This window comes from Ambystoma mexicanum, chromosome 12 (genome assembly GCF_040938575.1).
Source record: "Ambystoma mexicanum isolate Mex_15411 chromosome 12, UKY_AmexF1_1, whole genome shotgun sequence".
Classification (NCBI taxonomy): Eukaryota; Metazoa; Chordata; class Amphibia; order Caudata; family Ambystomatidae; genus Ambystoma; species Ambystoma mexicanum.
In genome coordinates, this window is record NC_090936.1 from 491785897 (window position 1) to 491805696 (window position 19800).

Here is a 19800-nt window from a genome sequence, read left to right on the forward strand (position 1 = left end):
GCTGTGGAGTGTTATAAGTGCAGCCAGATTGGACACTTTGCCAAAGTCTGCAAGAACACACGGGGAAAGACAACCAGATATTGCAATCTCACCAGGAGACCTTTCATCAGACCGTCCTCTGTGAGAGTAATCGAAAGCAACCAAGAGCACAATGACATGTTATCTATCAGTCCAATGCAACAAAAGGTACAAATACTCACTGTAACATCCCAACAACAGAGCAACGGTCCCTGGGTCAAAATGCAAATCAACGGCATATCATTACCTGTAATGGTAGACACTGGCTCCCCCTACACCATCGTGGATCTCAAGACCTTTTTGAGTGTACTCTCTGGCAAGATACATGACCTGCGAAGCACTTGTGTAAGAGCTACCGGTTATGGAAAAACGCCCATCGAGATAATGGGATATGTGTGGGTGAACCTCAAGTTCCATGACAGAGAAACATATTGCAAACTCTTTGTAGTCAAAGATGGCTCCTCCGTTGTGGGATGGGAAGAACAAGCCGCTCTTCGAGTAAGAATACACCCTGGAGAAGAAATCCCCGTGCTGAGTGTGCTCAATAATGATATGGACATCAAATCTAATCTAGCAAAACAATTCCCCAAGGTGTTCTGCGACAAGATTGGACTCCTAAAAGGTTTCCAACACAGAATAATCCTCAAAAGAGGTGCTGTCCCAGTGGCCCACCGAGTCCGCAGTATTCCCTTTGGAACAAAAGAGGCGTTGAAGAAAGAACTTAAGCGCCTCTGCGATGAAAATATCATACAGCCCATCGAAAGTTCAGAATGGCTTGCCCCAATTGTCTTAGTAAAAAAAACGGACGATTCCATAAGAATGTGCGTCGACTTGAGAGACCTAAACAAAAACATATGGGTTGACAGACACCCACTTCCCAATATATCTGAACTCCTATCGACCATGAAACCTGCAAAATACTTTACAACTCTGGACCTCTCCTCAGCCTATCACCAGATTGCTTTGGAAGAGAGCTCAAAGAACCTAACATCTTTTGTCACACCTCTCGGTGCATTCATGTTTAACAGAATGCCATTCGGACTCGCTTCAGCCGCAGCAGTCTTTCAGAGACTCATGTCACAACTATTTGGAGGACTTGATGGCATACACTGCTTCCAAGATGATATCCTCATATCAGCCAGTACAGAAGAAGAGCACAATGCAAAACTTGTGGGTGTCCTACAGGTCATACAAAAAAGTGGGCTCACACTCAAATTAGAGAACGGCAACATAAAGTGCGACCGAGTTTCATACCTGGGCCTTTCCATTGACGCCAACGGCATCAGCCCCAAGAGGAAACTCATGGACACCATAATGAATATCGCCGAGCCTCAAAATAAAGACCAATTAAGGAGTTTCCTCGGGATGACAGAATACTACTCCAAGTTTATAAGCAACTATGCTGATAAGACCAAAAACATGAGAAACATCTTGAAGAAGGCAACCAAATTCATATGGTCCACTGAATGCAAGAACGAATTCGAAGAAATCAAATTTCAAATTAACCAAGCCCCAGCCTTAGGAATGTTCGATTGTAAAGCTATAACCATCATATCCGTAGATGCAAGTAAAACCGGACTGGGTGGTGTCCTAGAACAGCAACAAGATAAGGACATCGTGACGATCGCATTCGCATCGAGAGCACTGAGGGGAGCCGAACTAAACTATTCCACCATTGAGAGAGAAGCTCTGGGTCTGAGGTGGATTCTTCAGCATTTCAGGAACCTAATTTGGGGCTTACCCGTCATACTGAAAACAGACCATAAACCTCTAGTAAATGTCCTTCAGTCCAAAACTCCTCACCTTATATCACCGAGAATAAGACGTTGGTTCCTCGACATCATGCAATACAACCTCCAACTATGCTATACTCCTGGTCCACAAAACCAAATAGCAGATTGTCTTTCCAGATTATCGACCAACATCGACACTGAGATTGCATCTCCAGATGAGGACATCATAGCTGTCGTAAACCCTGCCATCTCGAGAGATGAATGGAAAATTAATGCCAATACTGATCCGGAATAGCGAGAAATCAGGAAAGCGGTAGCTAATGACTGGGTGGAAACGGGAGAGGCTTTAACAACCTTCATTCCCTTCAAGGAAGAATTATCCATGGACGATGAGCATATCTTCAGAGGCGATCGAGTAATCCCACCCACCCAACTCAGAAAAAAAGTACTCCAACTGGCACACGAAGGTCACCTAGGAAGAAGCTTGACGAAAAACAAGTTGAGAAACAACTATTGGTGGCCAGGAATGTGGAAAGAAGCAGAAGAACTGGTCAAAAATTGCTCCACGTGTGCCATGAGTGACAAGTCCAAGATCTTAAGAAAGACCCCCTTACAGCCTATTGAACCTCCCAAACATGTGTGGTCTAAACTGGCAATCGACATCATGGGTCCATTCGAGAACCTCAAAACAGTCAAAGTATATATCATAGTACTTGTCGATTACACCTTTAAATGGACAGAATGGGGAATAGCTGAGGACAATGTGACCTCAAAGAAAGTCATAGATTTCCTGACAGAGATCTTCAGCAGGGAGGGAGACCCCAAGGAATTGGTTTCGGACAACGGGTCTCAGTTCATATCTATGGAATTTGCTGATTTCCTCAAGAAAAGGTCCATCAGCCACATAACATCTTTGTACCATCCAATTTCCAACGGACTTGTGGAACGCATGAACAGGCTCGTGAAGAGCGTAGTCCAACTGGCCACGGCCAACAACCTCCCGTGGAGAAAAACCCTCAAAGAAGCTTTGCATGCGTATAGAACTACCCCACACACCACCACGAACATAGAGCCCTTCACCCTCATGCGAGGTAGGGTTGCAACTAACCGATTTAGACTGGCGTGGATGTTCTTATACACGGGAGAAGCAAGGGTGAACATGGATCTACTTCAAAAGACAATAAGAGAAAAACAAGCAAAATACAAAAGACAATACGACTCCAGACATGGAGTAAAAGAGATGATGGTTCGTGAAGGAGATTGGGTACGTGTCAAAGAACCGAAGAAAACTCTCAAGGGTGAATCCATCTTCAGACCTCCACAGAGAGTTGTGAGTTGTCATGGGAAGTCTGTCATCCTCGATGATGGAAAGAGATGGTCTGGAGATTATCTCATAAAAGTAACAAAAGACATCCAAGAGACCAGCATATCTAAGGACAACAGTCCTGACAAACCATCACAACACACCTCACATTCACCAAGAGAATCCCTCTGTGAACATGTGGACAATGACAGACCTCACTCCATGCATCAAGGAGTCCCCACTGGAAGAATGTCCAGAAGGAACCGCAAAATCATCCAAAACTTCAACAATGACTATGTTTATTACTAATGTACCCCAGTTTACCCATCTTCCCTCTGCCTCTCCCACTTTACACCCTTTTTTTTCCCTTTCACTTTCCCGCTTTTCCCCCACCTGTTTTTCCTTTTTCTTTTGCCTCACGTGGGGGAGATGTTATGGTAGTACATGCACAGGTCTCCTTAGAACCTTGTGCATGTAGATTCCATTTGAGAGTGCCTCGCCAGTTGATGCTTCCACTGCAGCTACCTGGGGGCCTCAAATAAAGCTCTTCTCTTCTCCCATACTTTGTGCCTCTTTATTTCATGGGCGTAGTATAAACAATGAACATAAAATGGTTAATGGATCAAGGATGTATGTAGAGTAATGCTAAGAAGATACCTCATTTTGCAAGACTCACCTCCATTAGTAAGGGCCTCTGCCCGATGGCTGCCATCCCTTGAAGGGCATTCACCTCCGCCACTAAAACCTTGTGAAGAAGCTGAAAGGGGGGGAGGGGGAGAAAAGAGAGGTTCATTTTAATAAGAGGATCAGAAGACCAGCAAAACAACAATCCATACAGGTACTGACATCCTTCCCAGACTCCAGTGATTCATACAGCAACTCTAAGTTGTGGTGAATGGTGGGCATGTAAGAATGAAGGTAATCATGAGTATTTTCTGTTCTGTCTTCCAAAAAGGTTAAGTTATGGTTGCAACTGAGCACAAAAGATACATCTCCCCTCAGACCCACTTAGGCCCTTTCACACATGGTGTGAGCTCCTTTTCCTGAAAAGAAGAAATTACTCCCCTTAGTGTTCTTTCTATGGATTCTTCTCCCGCAGATTCCTCAGATAGCCATCTTCATCCAGCTCTGCTGCACGGAAAAGGTTTTCGACAGGGGGCATAGAGGACCTCAATTCGGCCGTCGATCCATCTTGCTTGGTACTTGATCGTCCACTCCTGACGTGACGTTGCACATATATATATATATATATTGCGTCACTACGCCCCATACCTCAGTTCCAGCCTCTCCCCCCACCCCTTCAGCCGAGCTCGACCGCTGCAGAGGAAAATAGCGAAAGAAGAAGGCCAAATAGCCAATAGAGGGTTAAAAACAACAGATCACGTAGGGATACGCAGAACAGTAGAAAAACTTTACACTATGATATTCTCTTTTTGAAAAACAGCGAGGAAGAAAGACATACGGCTTGCTAGACAGGAAGCAATCATTCCAGGACCATCACTAAGTGCTCTCTCTCTTGAGACAGGCACGCACCAACTGCCAACGCTTTCTGAGCAGGGAGGGGTGATGAGAAATCTGCGGGAGAAGAATTCATAGAAAGAACATCACAGCGAGTAATTTCTCCTTCAATGGATTGACTTTCTCCTGCATATTCCTCATCAGATGGACTCTGAAAGCAGTGAAAACAATGGAGGAGGGCATAAAGCTCACTGTAAAAGGTTTTGTAAAGCGGCCGTACCAAAATGTATGTCCTCACGGGCAACGTCTAGGATATAGTGCCTCGTATAGGTATGGATGGAGGCCCAGTTTGCTGCCCAGCAGATGTCCCTAACTGGGACCACCCTATGCAGAGCTGTAGATGCAGAGACCCCCCCGATTCTGATGTCAGGCGGCAGTTCCTTGCCTGTGGATTGGTAGCATTCTGCAATAACTAAAATTATCCATCGTGAAAGCTTCTGCTTGGTCACAGCTAGACATTTTCCGGCCAAGGTGTAGGCTACAAATAACTAGTCTGTTTTTCTATATTCCGCCGTCCTTGCCACATAGAAACTCTAGGCCCTTTTGGGGTCCAACCGGTGGAAATGCTCCTCCTCCTTGGAGGGGGTGGACTGGGAACCAAAAGAGGCCCAGGAAATAGTGTTCAAAGTGGCCCCTTATTACACATTTTCAGCAAGCCCAACCCTTTTACTATGGGGAAAATTGGGAAATACCACACAAAAGAGGCCCGGGTGCAGAGGCCCACCGGGAAACAGTCCACCTGTGGAGGTGGGCAGAACACAGGCAGATCTGTAGCCTGCAAAAGATACAATTCTGACACCACCTTTGGAAGGAACCCTGGCCTCACCTTAAGCAACACCTTTTCACAGAGGAAAAAAGGTAAAATTGGGTTTTACAGCAAAGGGCCTGCAACTCGCTGACCCGCCTGGTGGAAGTAATGGCAATCAAAAAGGCTGTTTTCAATGTAAGCAGGGGGCTACCATCAGGAAAGTGAGAACCAGATTCAAATTACAATCATGGACAACAAAAGGAACAGACAGAAACGTATTATTACATAGAGATCTTGCAGATGGTCTCTGTGCAGCCAGCAACATCTTGAGCACCTTCTCAGAGAGGTACCAGTCATCATATCTCATTCTCTCAAGAGCCTCACATATAGGTTGAGGGATTCCGGGTGGAGCACTCGACCTTCCGACTGGGTTAGATCTGGGCAACGAGGCAACCAGAGAGGTGGGTAGATGGTCAGATCCAGAAGGCCAGAATACCTTGTCCTCCTCGCCCAATCTTGGGCGATCAAGAAACCTCCTCAACCTCCTGAGAACCTAAGGACTGATGGGATCGGAGGGAAGCCGTAGTGGAGAGGGAATGTCCAATACACCAGAAACGCATCCCCTAGTACACTGTTCGCTGGGAATTCCCTCGAGCAAAGCTATCTGCACTTCCTGCTTGACTCGGTGGCAAACAGATCCACTGCTGGGAACCCCAAAGAGAGTAGACCTCCTCTAGGACTTCCTGGCACACTTCCGCACTCCTGTGAGACCGTGCTCTGCTTGTTCAGATAATCTGCCAAACTGTTCCCTGTCCCCACCAGATGAACTACCGAGATCTGGTTCTCCAACAGCCAGAACCACAGCAGCATCGCCTCCCTGCAAAGGGGGAGGGAGCACACACCACCTTGCTTGTTCAGGTAGTGCATGGCCACCGTATCGTCCGTCAGGACCAGGACATGCTTCACCTTCAGAGACGGGGGCTTACGCCTTCAGGGCTAGCCTGATGGCTCGCAACTCCAGCCTGTTGATGTGCCAACTGGATTCCATTGCTGACGAAAAGCTGCCCACCAGGAAAGGTCACTAGCCACGGACCTGGATACCCAGAGGACGTCCTTGAGGGCTCCCGAGGTACTGGGACCACTGACCTCGCAGGAGCCCTTGTAAAGATATAATTCGCAGCCTGGCCTCTGGCACTAGATAAATACAGGAGGCCATGAGACCTAAGTGGCAGAGGAAGAAAGCCGCTGCTAAGGTGGTTTGGTTCTGGAACAAAGGCACCATCTGCACAATGCGGGTTGCTCTCTCCTTGGTTGGAAAAGCCTTCCCTGCCTGAGTGTCTAGGTCTGCCCCTATGAACTGGAGCCTCTGGACTGGCATCACATGGGACTTCTGCAACTTCAGGATGAAGCCCAGCCTGTGGAGCAGTGTGCAGGTGTCCTCTAGGTGGGACAAGACTTGCTCCAGCAAATTCCCTTGGATCAGCCAGTCGTTCAAGTACAGGAATACGTGGACCTAGGATCTTCTGAGGCGAGCAGCGACTACCACCATGAACTTGGTGAAGACCCTTGGAGCAGAGGTCAACCCAAAGGGAAGCACCTTGAACTGATAGTGCTGGTTTCCTATGAGGAACCTCAGGAATTTCCTGTGCTTCTGATGCATCAGCACATGGAAGTAATCATCCTTAAGGTCTATGGACACCAGCAAGTCCTGAAACTCAAGAGCTTGGAATCTCTCTCTCTCAACGTTACATCCCAAATTTGTCGTTCCTCAGGAACTTGTTCAAGGGCCTGAGGTCCAGTATGGGACAGAGACTTCCTCCCTTCTTGGGGACCAGGAAATACCGGGAATACCTGCCTGACTCTCTGCTAGGGTGGTACTTCTTCCACGGCACCCTTCAACAACAGGGTTCTCAGTTCTTCCTGGAGCTCTTGTTCCGGTTGGAATGGAGGTGATTGGGGTCTGCTCTGAGGTTTTCTTAATAAGGGCAGACAAACTCAACACATGAGCTCCAGGGCCCAGATGTCAAGAGGTAATCTCATACCATTGGGACCAATCCTCGGGCAGCCGTCCTCCAACCGGTGAGTTGCAGGAAGGGAAAATCAAAGTGGATTAGAGGACGTAGCTGCCCCTGCTGCCCTGTGTGAGCCCCACTGCCCCTTCTGGAACCGAAAAAGACTTCTGCCCTTGCTTGACTTGCGGGAGCTACGCCTCCCTGTCATAAGGGACGCAACGCCTGCAGCCCTTGCCCCTAGAGGCAAAGCTAAAGGCAGTCTCGGCCGGCTGTGTAGCTAGGCCGAGCGATTTTGCAGGAAGCTTTGACTCCTTTCACTTCACCAGTCATCAGCCTTTGAACCAAAGTGTTATTCCTCAAAGGGCATATCCAGCAACCTATTCTGGACATTAGGGGAAAACCCTGAGGAGCGCAGGTCAGTCTGTCTCCGAAGTACCATAATTGACTCCATAGACCGGCCAATGAAGTCTGCCACGTCCCCTGGCCACCACCTTCCCATCATCCACCGGTTGCATGAATACATCTTGTATCTCACCTTCAGGGATCTACTGGGCTGCATGTTCAACTGCCTTCCAAAGGTCAAAGAATACTTAGCAAACATGCACAAGATGTTACCAGCTTTCGAGGCCATACTCTTGCAAGTGAAGATTTTCTTAGCAACTGCATCCCCTTTTCTGCCCTCCCTGGCAGGAGGCAGATTTGAGTAGCGGAAGCTGCCCTGGTGGATACTGTGGCCGCCTGAACCACTAGCCCCTACGGGTAAGGGTAAGAGGACAAAAAGTATGGATCCGGATCCCCTCTTGCCAGCCTGTACTTGCTGGTCAAGTTGGAGTTGACTGGGGAGATAAAGCAGGGCCGTTGCCACAAGGAGGCGCCTGGGTTGGCTATAACCATGTTCAGTGGCATGTTTCTCTCTGTGGTACAGAATATATCAGTCAGCTCATAGCGTTGGACTGGAACTGCGGAAGCAGTCAGCCCCAGAGTGTCGATCACTCTGTCCACCAATGATCTGAATTTGGCATGGGTGTATTGTTCAGCCTGCTGCAACTCAACATCCGAGATGTATCCAGCCCAATGGCATCATGCAGCTCCTCTGCTAAGGCAGAAAACTGCTGGGTCATCAATGTAATCTACAGCACCATACCCTGAATATATAGGGTCAATGTCACCCTGATCGTCCCCAATATCGGTGCAAAAGATTTGCCTCATGAAGCTGAAAAAGAATCATACCGGGAGAGCGGGATGAATTATCGATTGCCGATGGTCAACGTCGAGAACTTGACTTTCAGCGTCGAAGGGGTGGCTGTCAGTGTCGGGCGAACCTTGGGCGCTGAGGGCGCGTCAAGGTGGATCGGGACCTGGGGCTCACAGGAAGGTCCCCACATTGAGGGCTTAATCACCTTCTTCAGCACAAGTCTTAAGGCTTTCCTGACGCCGATGGCATCAGTATCTGTGCTTTTTACAGGTTGGGGTCACCCAGTGCCACTGAAGCCACCGGAACCTGCTGTTTCAGGGGCACACTCTAACCTACAGCTGCCTTTTCAAACATTGCAAGCCCTCCCACTCCTGTCAAGTTGTTGGCCCCGCAGACAACTTACCCCGTTCAGACGAAGAGTCGGAGTCGTGTTGGTGCTGGCGACGCCTCTTCTTCTTGGGAGAAGACGACAAAAGAGTGGCTCTACGAGTGAGATCGCCTCTTAGTCTTGCGCAAACATCTACTCTCCTTCTATGGGGTAGGCCCCTCGGTTTCGGGTCTGAAGACCGAACACGCCAGAGATTTGAATTGCAGTTGGCCTAATGCGAGCTTGGCTGCCCACTCTCAATTTATTTTATTGTGGTATAAACCAACACACTTTTTTTTCACAAAGACAAAAGAAAACTTTCAAATAAAAAAAGAATTTACAAATTTACACCTCATTAAAAGAAAAACATGTTTCTCCAAATTACTTAATTTCACTGCTTCAAAAAAAAAAAAGGAAACTTAATTTCCAGTGAAACCTAGCTGTTGTAGAACTCTGACCACGTTTATAGTCCATGCCGTTTCATGACCTGAAGTCATTCTCACTCAGAAATCTTCAGATGACAGCCAATCACTTGAGCAAACAAAACGTTCCAGATGTTTCTTTCGCACCTCCCATGTACCTTCACAGAATCTTAATATATGCTCCAATGACTGGTCTTTTGGGTCCCGACATTTGGAGCATAGATGATTGCTCCTTTCCCCCTAGTCCCATCAAGCAAGGACTGCTCCAGTGCCGATCAAACCCAAAACGGAGTCTTAGAAAGTTTGCCTCCATTTAGCATCCGGGAATTTCGTCAGATAATTGGCTAAGGAACCAAGTCTCTTGTCCGTTGGGGAAAGAGAGGGTGCCACTGTTGAGGATCGTGTGTGGTCGATTGTCTTTATCCAGTCTGTTAATAGTAGCTCCCTCTTTATATTCATGGGGTTTGTGGTTAGAGTATCTATGTCGCTGTTGCATCTGGCGAGGATTTCTAGGGATACTCTCTTTAGGTCGTACAGTACCCCCACCGAGACACGATTCAAAAGACATTTAGATCTTCATATAGCGTATTACGCATAGGATTACTTATCAAGTTGAAAAGAGATATAAGTTTCCAGTCAGCCTGCACCCCGAGTGAGGAGAAGCCCAACTCAAACCGCAGGCTGGCCATTGGTAAGCTGTTTGGGAGACAAAGCTTTTTTCCAGATCTTGGCTTCTAATGCCTGCCAATCCATCGTCCACGCCAGTGGTTTTGCCTCTAAGCCATATAGGAGGACAGGAATGATCTTTGCTCGATAGAAACGGATGGCAGGTACGAGGGAAAACCTACAGCATTGCTTGATTATTTTTTGTAATTGGGCCGTCAATTGGGTGCACTTTTGCCGCATCTCTGCCCATAGTGTACAAGCTCTTGATGTGGCATACAGAGTGTAGCCCAAATAGACAACCTCCTCTATCGCAGGTATTCGTTTGCCCCCCACTGTCCAGCAATATTTGCCTTCTCTGCCACCTTTCTTTCCAGAAATCACAATTTTGGATTTATCTGGGTTAACCTTTAGGTCGTTGTCTTTCATGTATTGGTCCAAGGCGTTTAATTGCCTCTGAAGGCCCACTGGTGTCTTTTCCAGTAGGACGATGTCGTCCGCATACATGAGCCACTTTATTGCATCTGTGCCTAACTTGGCACTGCCCAGTGCTGCGGTCTCCACTTCCTGTCCGAAGTCAACTAAATAGAAGTTAAACAAGAAGGGAGCAACCATGCACCCCTGTCTCACCCCACCTCTTCACTGGGATGTGTGTTGATAAAAATCCATCTAAATTGAGTTTTACTTGAACCGCGTTTTCTTCATGGAGGGAGACCAGTATATCAATGAGGTGGGTCGGAGCGCCTCTAACTATTAATTTGGACCATAGTCTATCCTGATTCACCAGATCAAAGGCACTTGATAGATCTATGAAGCACCTTATAGTCGTGACGCTTGCCCCCACCCACCTTGCTGTTACAGAGGGTGGAATGTACTATGCCATTAAGTGAGGTGGAATGTCCCTTTCGAAAGCCTGTCTGTTGTTTTGGGAGGATGTTGTTTGACTCTGCCCAAGATTCCAAGTCTCTTAGTACTAGGCTGGTGAACAATTTGCTTTCCACATCGAGGAGAGTGATTGGTCTGTAATTTAAAGGGTCTCTTCGATCCCCCTTTTTAAATATTGGGACAATGATTCCCGACTACCACGATGACGGGATCTTTTTGAGCCTCAGTATCCCTGGGAACAATGTTTTTAGAAGGCGGGCCCACCTTTTAGGGTTTCCCTTCAGGACTTGGTATGTTAAACCACTGGGGCCTGCCGCCCTAGAGGCCGAAGATTTCATTATTAAGGCGTAGATATCCTCTTCCATTGTATCCAAGTACCAATGGCCGCCAGAGACGAGAAAAGGAGGTTCCCCCTTCACTTGTGCATACTTTTTTGACAGGAGTTCCATCCACTCTGTTTCAGTAACCATGTTTGACAAGGCTCCAACTTGGTCTGTAGATTGTTGGTTTATTAAAGACCAAAAGTTCAGTGAGTTCTTATTTAGGACGGCCTTGTGCATGGGTTCCCCATCTTTCTGGGCCCGGGACATTCGGTGTTGTCTTGACCATTGTTTGTATTTATTTTTAATGGACTTTATTTTGGTCTCTGATAGATTTAACAGCTTCCTCCCTTCTAATGGCACTTATCAACCGCCGCATCTCGTGTTTCTGCTCCCATATGTGTTTGTCAAATGCGTGTCTATAGGTTTTCCTCATTTGACCCACCACAAGACTGGGGGCCTCAACTGACCACAAAAAGTCATGGAAATCATAAGGGTTGCACATATCTTTCAGTTTTGTATTGCTTAAATCATGTTTGTATTTTTCCAGGGCTTTATTCAGTTTCTCTCCGTCCCCGTTATATCTAACCAAACAATTGTTTTGGTTATTTACTGTGATGTGCTCTGTCAACCTCTTTACAACCCTTACATTTTGCCATTTAACTGACATTTCTAGTCGTTTGTGGTCACTTGTGCCTCCTTCTTTTATATTCATAGTTTCACATTGGTCGAACATACTAGGAGACATGAACATGTAGTCCAAAGTGGATTCTGATGCTCCCCGGGACCATGTGTTTGCAGGAGGAATGTCTCCTTCCAGAGATCCATTCCCCATTTTTAGGTCCCAATCTTTAAAGAAAGATCCCCAAATGTTTCCATTTGAGGAGATGGCTTTGTGTTTCCGTGCTCCTTTCCTACTTTCAACACATTGGGAATTTAGGTCCCCTGCCACCAAAACATGTGCGTTAGGGTGGGACAATTTTATTTCAGTCAGCACACTAGACAAAGCATCCAGAAATATGTCAAGCTTTAAAGATGCCAGATTCCAGTATAAGTTTACTGCTACTATTTGTTTCGACCCTTTAGATGTGGCAACCACACATTTTACTGCCAAGATCCCCTCTTGTTCGTTTGAGATTGTCACCTCATTACAGCGAGTGGCATTACAAGCAAGTAGCAGCCCACCCTTTGGCCTTCCTTTCCCCACTGTTGTTGCGGCTTGTGTAGTTATTATAAAGCCCTCTAGCTCTGGTGCGTTAACTAACCATGTCTCCTGTAGGCGAATTAGGTCATTCTTGCCAAATACCTCTGATCTCATATTTAGGTTGCTAAAGGAGCTAGAGCCACGCGTGTTCCAACTTGCCACCCTAATACTCTCCCAACTAAAGACGTGTCTCACCCACGCCCAGTTTCTGACAGACCTGTGTTATAATCTCCGGGAGGAGCGCCCACATTGTCTGTTTGTCCCCCTCGATTTTACCATGTGCTACAGCTGACATTTCCTTTACTTAGGTGTTTATTTTGCCTCCTTCCTTTGTTTCCTCCTGCCCTTCTTCCCCAACCCTGATGTCTGAGGGCATATCTTCATGTATGGTTATCCCTTGTATTTGTAAAGGGCCTGCTGCATCCAAGATTGCCTTTGCCCCTATTTTGGATGTAAACCCGACTTCCACTAAATGGGTCGCCTGTCGCTCTGGGAATATAACATACTCAATATCATTTGATGAAGAGGTATAAATCTGGTATTTTTTATAAAGAGCATCAAGAGTGACACTGTATTTAAGTATTTACCATTCATTTTGGCTGTGTCCTATAAGACAAAGCCGCGGGGCTGCAAAAGGATTTGTTTTACCGGGTGATGCATCTCTTTCTGTACTTTTGTTTTGCTCCCCCTCCTTTCTGGATCCAGTGACTCTGTGATTTACTTGTTCTGACGGAGTATTCTGTGTTGAGTCTTCTACCACTAAGAGCGATGTTAACAGCTCTTCTTGATCCCGAGTTGGTGGTAGGCTCTCACTAGTTTTTAGCCAGGGCTTCTACTGGTTGCGTTGTTTTTTTCTGTCCTTGGAGAAATATTGGAACTATTTTTAAAGCAGGAGTTCCAAAGTGGGGCAGTTTTGTTGAGGCCCGTTTGGCTCTGGGGAGAAAGATTGGAGCCCACTTTATTGATTTCCCCGCAATCAATGGCGGAAGGATGCCCACCACTGGGCCTGTTGCGTTCTCCAGATTTTTGCTGTCTGTTGGCTCTGTTTGTATTCCTACTGTTTTATTAGAGACGTTTTGGGTATCGGATCTTGATTTGGCGGTTAGCTTCTTGTTCTTTCCCGGCTCCTGCACTTCACACGTCTCCATCTCCATTTCTGAGAGAAGTTTCTCTCCTTTATCCTCCTTCTCTTTATTTGGGTTTTTTGATGCGTTGCCCAAGTTATTAATGAACTTGTTTGTATCAGCATTATTTTATTTTTTTGCCTTCATGTTTTTGGATTTCTTTTCTTGTCTAGATTTCTGTTGAGATTTGTGTCTTGCATTTTTTTGTTTCTTTTTTTCTCACCATCCTCCTCCTTTGAGATGGTTGACCTGCACTTTCCTCTGCAGGGCTCCCTTCCTCCTCAACCATGCTTTGTTTCTTTGAAGGGTCTTCTTCTATGCAGATCACCTCGTCTTGTATGTTAGCCTCTGCCAGCTGTGCTAAACGGCAAAACTCTTCCATCACTGATGAGGATAGTGCAGTATCATCCCATGTGGAGGGGGATCGATCTTTGGAGGGATCACCCAATGATGGCTGCTACCCTTGATGTTTACCAGAGTCTGAATGAAGTTTTGTAACATTAAATTGGTTTCTTTTCTTTCCAAACTTATATTCTGAAGCATAGACTTGATATCTGCGATCTCTGATTTTTGTGAAGCTAGATCTCCTGCCAGTGATGTTATCGATGGTAGAATTGCACTGTTTATGGCGTTGGTAAGTCCCACTATTGAGGCTTCAAAAAGTCAAAATCTTTAAATAGTTCCAACAGTATTCCAGTATGTACTTGGATGTCTCCCTTTGTTGCCTCAAATACCCCCACCAAGGAATTTAGAACAAAGATCAAAGCTGTTAAAGTTATCTCGCTAGCCATGAGTTCCTCTGCTGGTGGTCTTCTCATGGGGGGCTGATCGTGTGCGTTTGGTGGAGGGCTCAAAGCCGAATGATCCCTTGATTCTCTTCTCGTATTTTCTGTTGCATTCAGAAGAGAGCCAGAATCTAGAATGTTATGTCGTAAAATGGCAGACAAATTGCTGCCTTCTGAAAGGTCTAGGTTTTCAATTTGGAGGGTGGCATTTCCCATCCCTTCTACAGATTTGCCTTTGTGAAGCAAGGGGGTTTGTAACCCCTCTCCGCCATTGAGAAGGTTCCTATGACCTCTTGACTTAAAATATTGGTCTCTAGTCCCCTTGATGTTTGTGGTTGTGAGTGTATAGTCCCTTTCCTCGTTTGAGCGTAGATACCAAGGAGGAAACTGTATTTCCTGAGTCCTCTCTTCCATTATGATATGTTGTAACAGGATTATGAATTTGTACAGCCCAGTCTGACCAGCGGGAATTCTTGTTTGCAAATCATGACTGACATCATCATGCTGTAATGGAGCATTGTGACATAACGAGATCTCCCCCTCCTGGACAGTATGTGGTTCTACCAATGGTCCACTTCTCAAATTGTATCTCATTGACATGGTAGTTTCACAATTGCCTTAAGTAGAATGGTATCAAATGTAAGTGCCTGACGGGATCAAAGGGGTCAAGGCCCCAACAGTCTGCCGTGCTCTTTAAAATGGAGCCGAATTTTACCTGCACTTTCACTGGTAGCAGGTATTCGCCGCCCCTCGGGCGGTTTGGCCAGCAATTTATGTTCAGATGAGGTCACGTGATACGTCACGTGCACGTGATGAGCCCCGCCTCCTCTAAGAAGCAGAGAGCAGCAAGAGCTCCTGCTCGCAATGCTGCTGGGCTCACAGTGTTGAAAACAGCCTTCACAAACGCTCAATTCCCAAAGCGCACTTTCACTGGTAGCAGGTACTCCAATATGCATCTCTCTGTGTCGTGACCATTGCTGAGGCTAGACACACGGATGTTGTGTGGGTCGGCCACAGACATTGGAGTCTCAGTCAGTGCAGCATTTGAACCCTGGAATTCGAGGAGCGGACATTGTCGTGGGATGAAAAAATTCAAAATTGACGAAGAAATTTTCGAGTGGAGTTGAAAGAACTTGCTATGTTACTCACAGAGCAGCATGCCGAGTGTGCGGAAAAAATGAACTGAGGTATGGGGCGTAGTGACGCACTATATATACATGACGCCCAACGTCATGTCCGGAGAGAACAATCGAGAGGCGAGCAAGACGGATCAATGATCGACGGGCGAGTAAAGGTCCACTACACCCCTGTTCGAAAACGTTTTCCGAGCAGCAGGGCTGGATGAGGATATTTATCTGATGAGGAATCTGCAGAAGAAAGTCAATCCATTGAATATACATTTCAGTCAAGATCTAACAATGACCAAACAGACAGGAGACAGCAGGCATGGTTGGATGTCTGAAGGGATAACCTGGCAGCGATGTGATTACATTGACCTTAATAAAGCACTTTGGACTTCTAATTTGTTTGAGGGGGACTTGACACTGACCACTTGGATACACTCAAACATGCAGTGATTAGTAAAGTCACAATTACGTAGAAGCATTAAGGCATAACATTTTATAGGGAGGGTATTCCATAGACCTCTGGTGAGGCGTTTGAGGACACCTATCCTAAATCGAAGAACATGGTGTCCATCAAGTTACACCAAACTCTCTCAATGGGTAATGTAGCAGAGCAGCCAGGCTTAATTTTTCAGAAGGGATAGGCTGGAACCAAAGTACACTGAATCCCAGACTTACGCAATAAAATACACCACACATAATATATGATAAAACTATATAGATATTTTGTATTGTATTATTATTCAAAACACAGGAAAATAAGCACTTCGAAACTTACAACAAAATGCAGTAGTATATAAGTAAACAGTTCAGAGATGGCATTGGCTCAAAACCACTCTAGGACATATAATATGTAAGGGTAACCTAACAGATGAGACTACTCAGTGTGGCCAACCAGGAGGAGGACTCGGACTAAGGTGTGTCAGCTGTAGGACATTTTATTTAAATAAAAAGAATATGCCCATCTAATCCTACTGCTATGAGTGGAGTTCCCTGCCTAACAAACTGAAAAGTAAGGGTGCTCATCAAAGTCCAAAATATGTAGTCCTTAGTCCAAATCCTATTAGGTAACTAGTCCCTACCACTTAAGAAAATATAACAAAAAATAAGGCCAGATCAAAAGCATGTGTCCTTGGCTTCAAGAGATGTAAATGTTCATCAATGCGTTGTAACACATTTCACAACCTCTCAGCAGGTTCTGTATGTCAAATCTTAATTTCATACAGTTCCCGCTTTACAGGAAGAAAAAGTTTTCTTAATACAAATCCACCATTTCCGACTTGCTGCTTGATACTGTCCTTGTTTTGTACTTAAAGACTGGAACTTCATTGGTTCTCGCCCTCACCAGTTTCTTTTTATTTTAAACATGTTTTTATTATTTTTTCATTATAAATATTGAATGGTATAGCGCAACACATTAACACAAAAAACACAATGTGACCGCCTTTTAACGTTCCCTAACTCACCCTCTCATCCATCCGTCCCCTTCCTCCCTCTTACCCTCCCCCCCCTTGTTGCCTAAAGTACTGGTTCCTAGTTCACGTTAAGTGACCACACTAATCATGAGTTGGCCAAGAAGTTTGTTAGGTTGTGTCCTCTTGGTCGAGTTCTGTGTTCATTGGTGCAAACAGCGTGCACCAGGGCCTCCCATGCTTGGATGTCCTTGCTTGTGTCAGTTAGGCAGATATGTGCAGCCCTTCTCCAAGCAGCCGCCTCAGCTGTTGCCCATTTTTAAAGATCCCTCCACTCGCTTTCTATGTTATGGCCCTTAAGGGATTTGCATGCCATGGTGATTCTGCACTTGGCCAATATGTATGCCAGGTCTTTCATCTTTTGCACATACTTTGTGAGTTTAGGGTATGTAGAGCGACCCAGCAACAAGTGCCTGGGGAGTGTGGATCCATTTTCAACCCTCCTTTAGTCATCCCATCTGCCACCTCCTCCCAGTATTTCCTAGTAGTGGGGCAAGCCCAGAACATATGTAGTATAGCGGCATCTGTGGTGCTGCACCTAGGGCAATGTTGATACGTCGCACCAGGAAACTTGGAAACTCTCAAGGGTATCATATATGCTCTATGTGCTATAAACAAATGTATCCGTTGCAGCCTAGGGTTCCGGAACACCCTAGTATGGTAACCCTGTATGTTTTTCCATTGTGTCAGAAAGATATCAAATCCTGGATTATGGTGTGTCCGCCCTCTGAGATGTTGTACATAGTGTCTACTATTGCGTGTTTTTCTATTATTTCACTGTATGTAGGCCACCTGCAGATGATCTCCCTCTTGACCCTGCCATATAGTAAGTATTGGCCCGATATAAGCCTGCATGCTCTGCTAATTCCTGAAAGGGTATAGAGGAGGCATTGTGTAGAAGGTCTCCCACTGTGGCAACCCAGTTAGGTTCCCAATAGGAGCGTATTCCCAAGCGCACCTGTCTGGCAGTTGATACTATCGAGACCAAGGGGAACTGTACTGAGAAGGGATCCTTTCACCCAATCAATGCGAGCGCCCTGTCCCAAAGCTGTACCCCTAGAGATACTAGGTGTGATCCTTGGCAGCCTCGGGGTCTGCTATTCCAGAACAGTACCTTCAGATAGAAACCAGGTACAGTAGGTTGGAGCATTTGAGTGTCTGGTTTAGGGTCGTCAGCCAACCAGTCTACAACAAATTGAAACTGCGCAGCAAGGTAATACAACTCAAAGCTGATCCTGCCCTATTCAGAAGGTCTTTGTAGGGTGAATAGCGCAATCCTGCTCCTGCCGTTCGGCTACTGAAACCCGCTGCATATAGCATCTAGGGTCTTTAAAAATGATTTGGAGGGGTTATAGTATGGGACATTTACCAAACAATGTAGCAGCCTGGGGAAGGCTACCATTTTCAGTAGAGCTGCTCTACCCATGAGCGAAAGAGGTGGCTTGCTCCATAACTTAATAGAGTTCCTAATACCTTCTAGAGCGTTCAATGTGTAGTTAGCGTGTTCCAACACCATGTCCTGGTGTATGTTGACTCCAAGGTATCTAAATGAGGTTGCACTCCACTGTAGTGTCAGGATTGGCAGGTCATCATGCTGCATACTGGACAGCCAGGCTAACAGGGACGATTTATCTATGCTGATCGTGATCCCCGATAGCCTTGCAAATAATGCTACGGCTCCATACTGTATTCAGGGTTCTGGATATATAATAACGTGTCGTCTGCGTACATTGAAATCAGATGGTTCACACCCGCAATGACTATACCTGCTGTAGCATACTCTATCCTCAAGTACTGCGCTATAGGCTCCATGGCCAGGATGTAAAGCAGTGGGGATAGCAGGCATCCGTCTAGTGCTCTTTTCCAGCTGCCAAGAATCCGAGATATATCTACCTGTCTTGACCCTAGCGACTAGTTGGGTATATATCAGCTGTATCCATCTTATATATGCCTGCCCAAAACCGAACCTGTGCAGCGTAGCGTAGAGCCACTCCCATCTAACAGAATCAAACACTTTCACTGCATCTAGCGTGGCCAACACACAGGTGGTCTCCCAGGACACAGTACAATCTCCACAAAGTCCATGCCATGGTTCTCGCTGGCACATACCCAGTTTGTTCTGGGTGCATCAATGTGTGGATCACCCTCTTGAGCCTATTCCCAGGGTAGCCGTTAGAATCTTAATGTCTTGGTTGAGCATGGATAGGGGCCTGTATGAGCCACACTGCTCTGGGAGTTTGTGTGGCTTGAAGAGGGTATAATGATTGATTCTCTTAAGCTGAGAGGGAGGATCAGAGCATCTTAAGAGTCCATCAATGCATTAAGGAGAGGGGGAGCAAATTCCTCTGCAAATGCTTTATAGAATTCCACTGGCAAACCATTTGTGCCCGGGGTTTTACCTGGTCAGCAAAGATCTAATCGTGTTGTGTAGTTCTTCTAGTGTAATGGGTGCCTCCAGTCTATCTCGACCTGTCCTATTCTAGGGAGATCAATGTCAGCTAGCACTTCTATATGTGCCTGCGAAACTTGAGACCTTTCCTGGTAGAAGGAATGGTAAAAGTCTTGGAAAGGTCTCATTAATTCCCTCCTGGGTAGGACGGTTTGCCCCGTCGCGTGTTTAGTAAATGAATTGGATTCCGCCAGTCGTCTTCATATAGCCACGCCAGCAGTCTGCCCGTTTTGTCCCCCTCTCTGTGCTGCCTTTCAATGTATTTGGAATAATTCTGCATGCAAAATCTCTCCCAGAATCTCAAACATTCCTGACGTAGAGTTGTTTCCTCTGCCTCTACATCGTTTCGACTCGCTTATGTCTGCTGCACTTCTCTCAGCCAGTCTCTGCTGCAGTAAGCTCCCTGCTTAACCTTGCCTGAACACTGCCAGATTTGGCTATGGCTGCAGTCCTCATCA

The 19800-nt window shown here is 46.2% G+C and overlaps 1 protein-coding gene across 1 annotated transcript in view; it reads right to left on the bottom strand.

Annotated features, from left to right (window-relative positions):
• NUP205 (nucleoporin 205) overlaps window positions 1-19800 on the bottom strand; it is a 1887652-nt gene that overhangs the window by 662087 nt on the left and 1205765 nt on the right. Inside the window, exon 27 of the mRNA XM_069628771.1 lies at window positions 3731-3811. Coding sequence (XP_069484872.1) covers window positions 3731-3811 — 81 coding nt within the window. The remainder of the gene's footprint in view (window positions 1-3730; window positions 3812-19800) is intronic.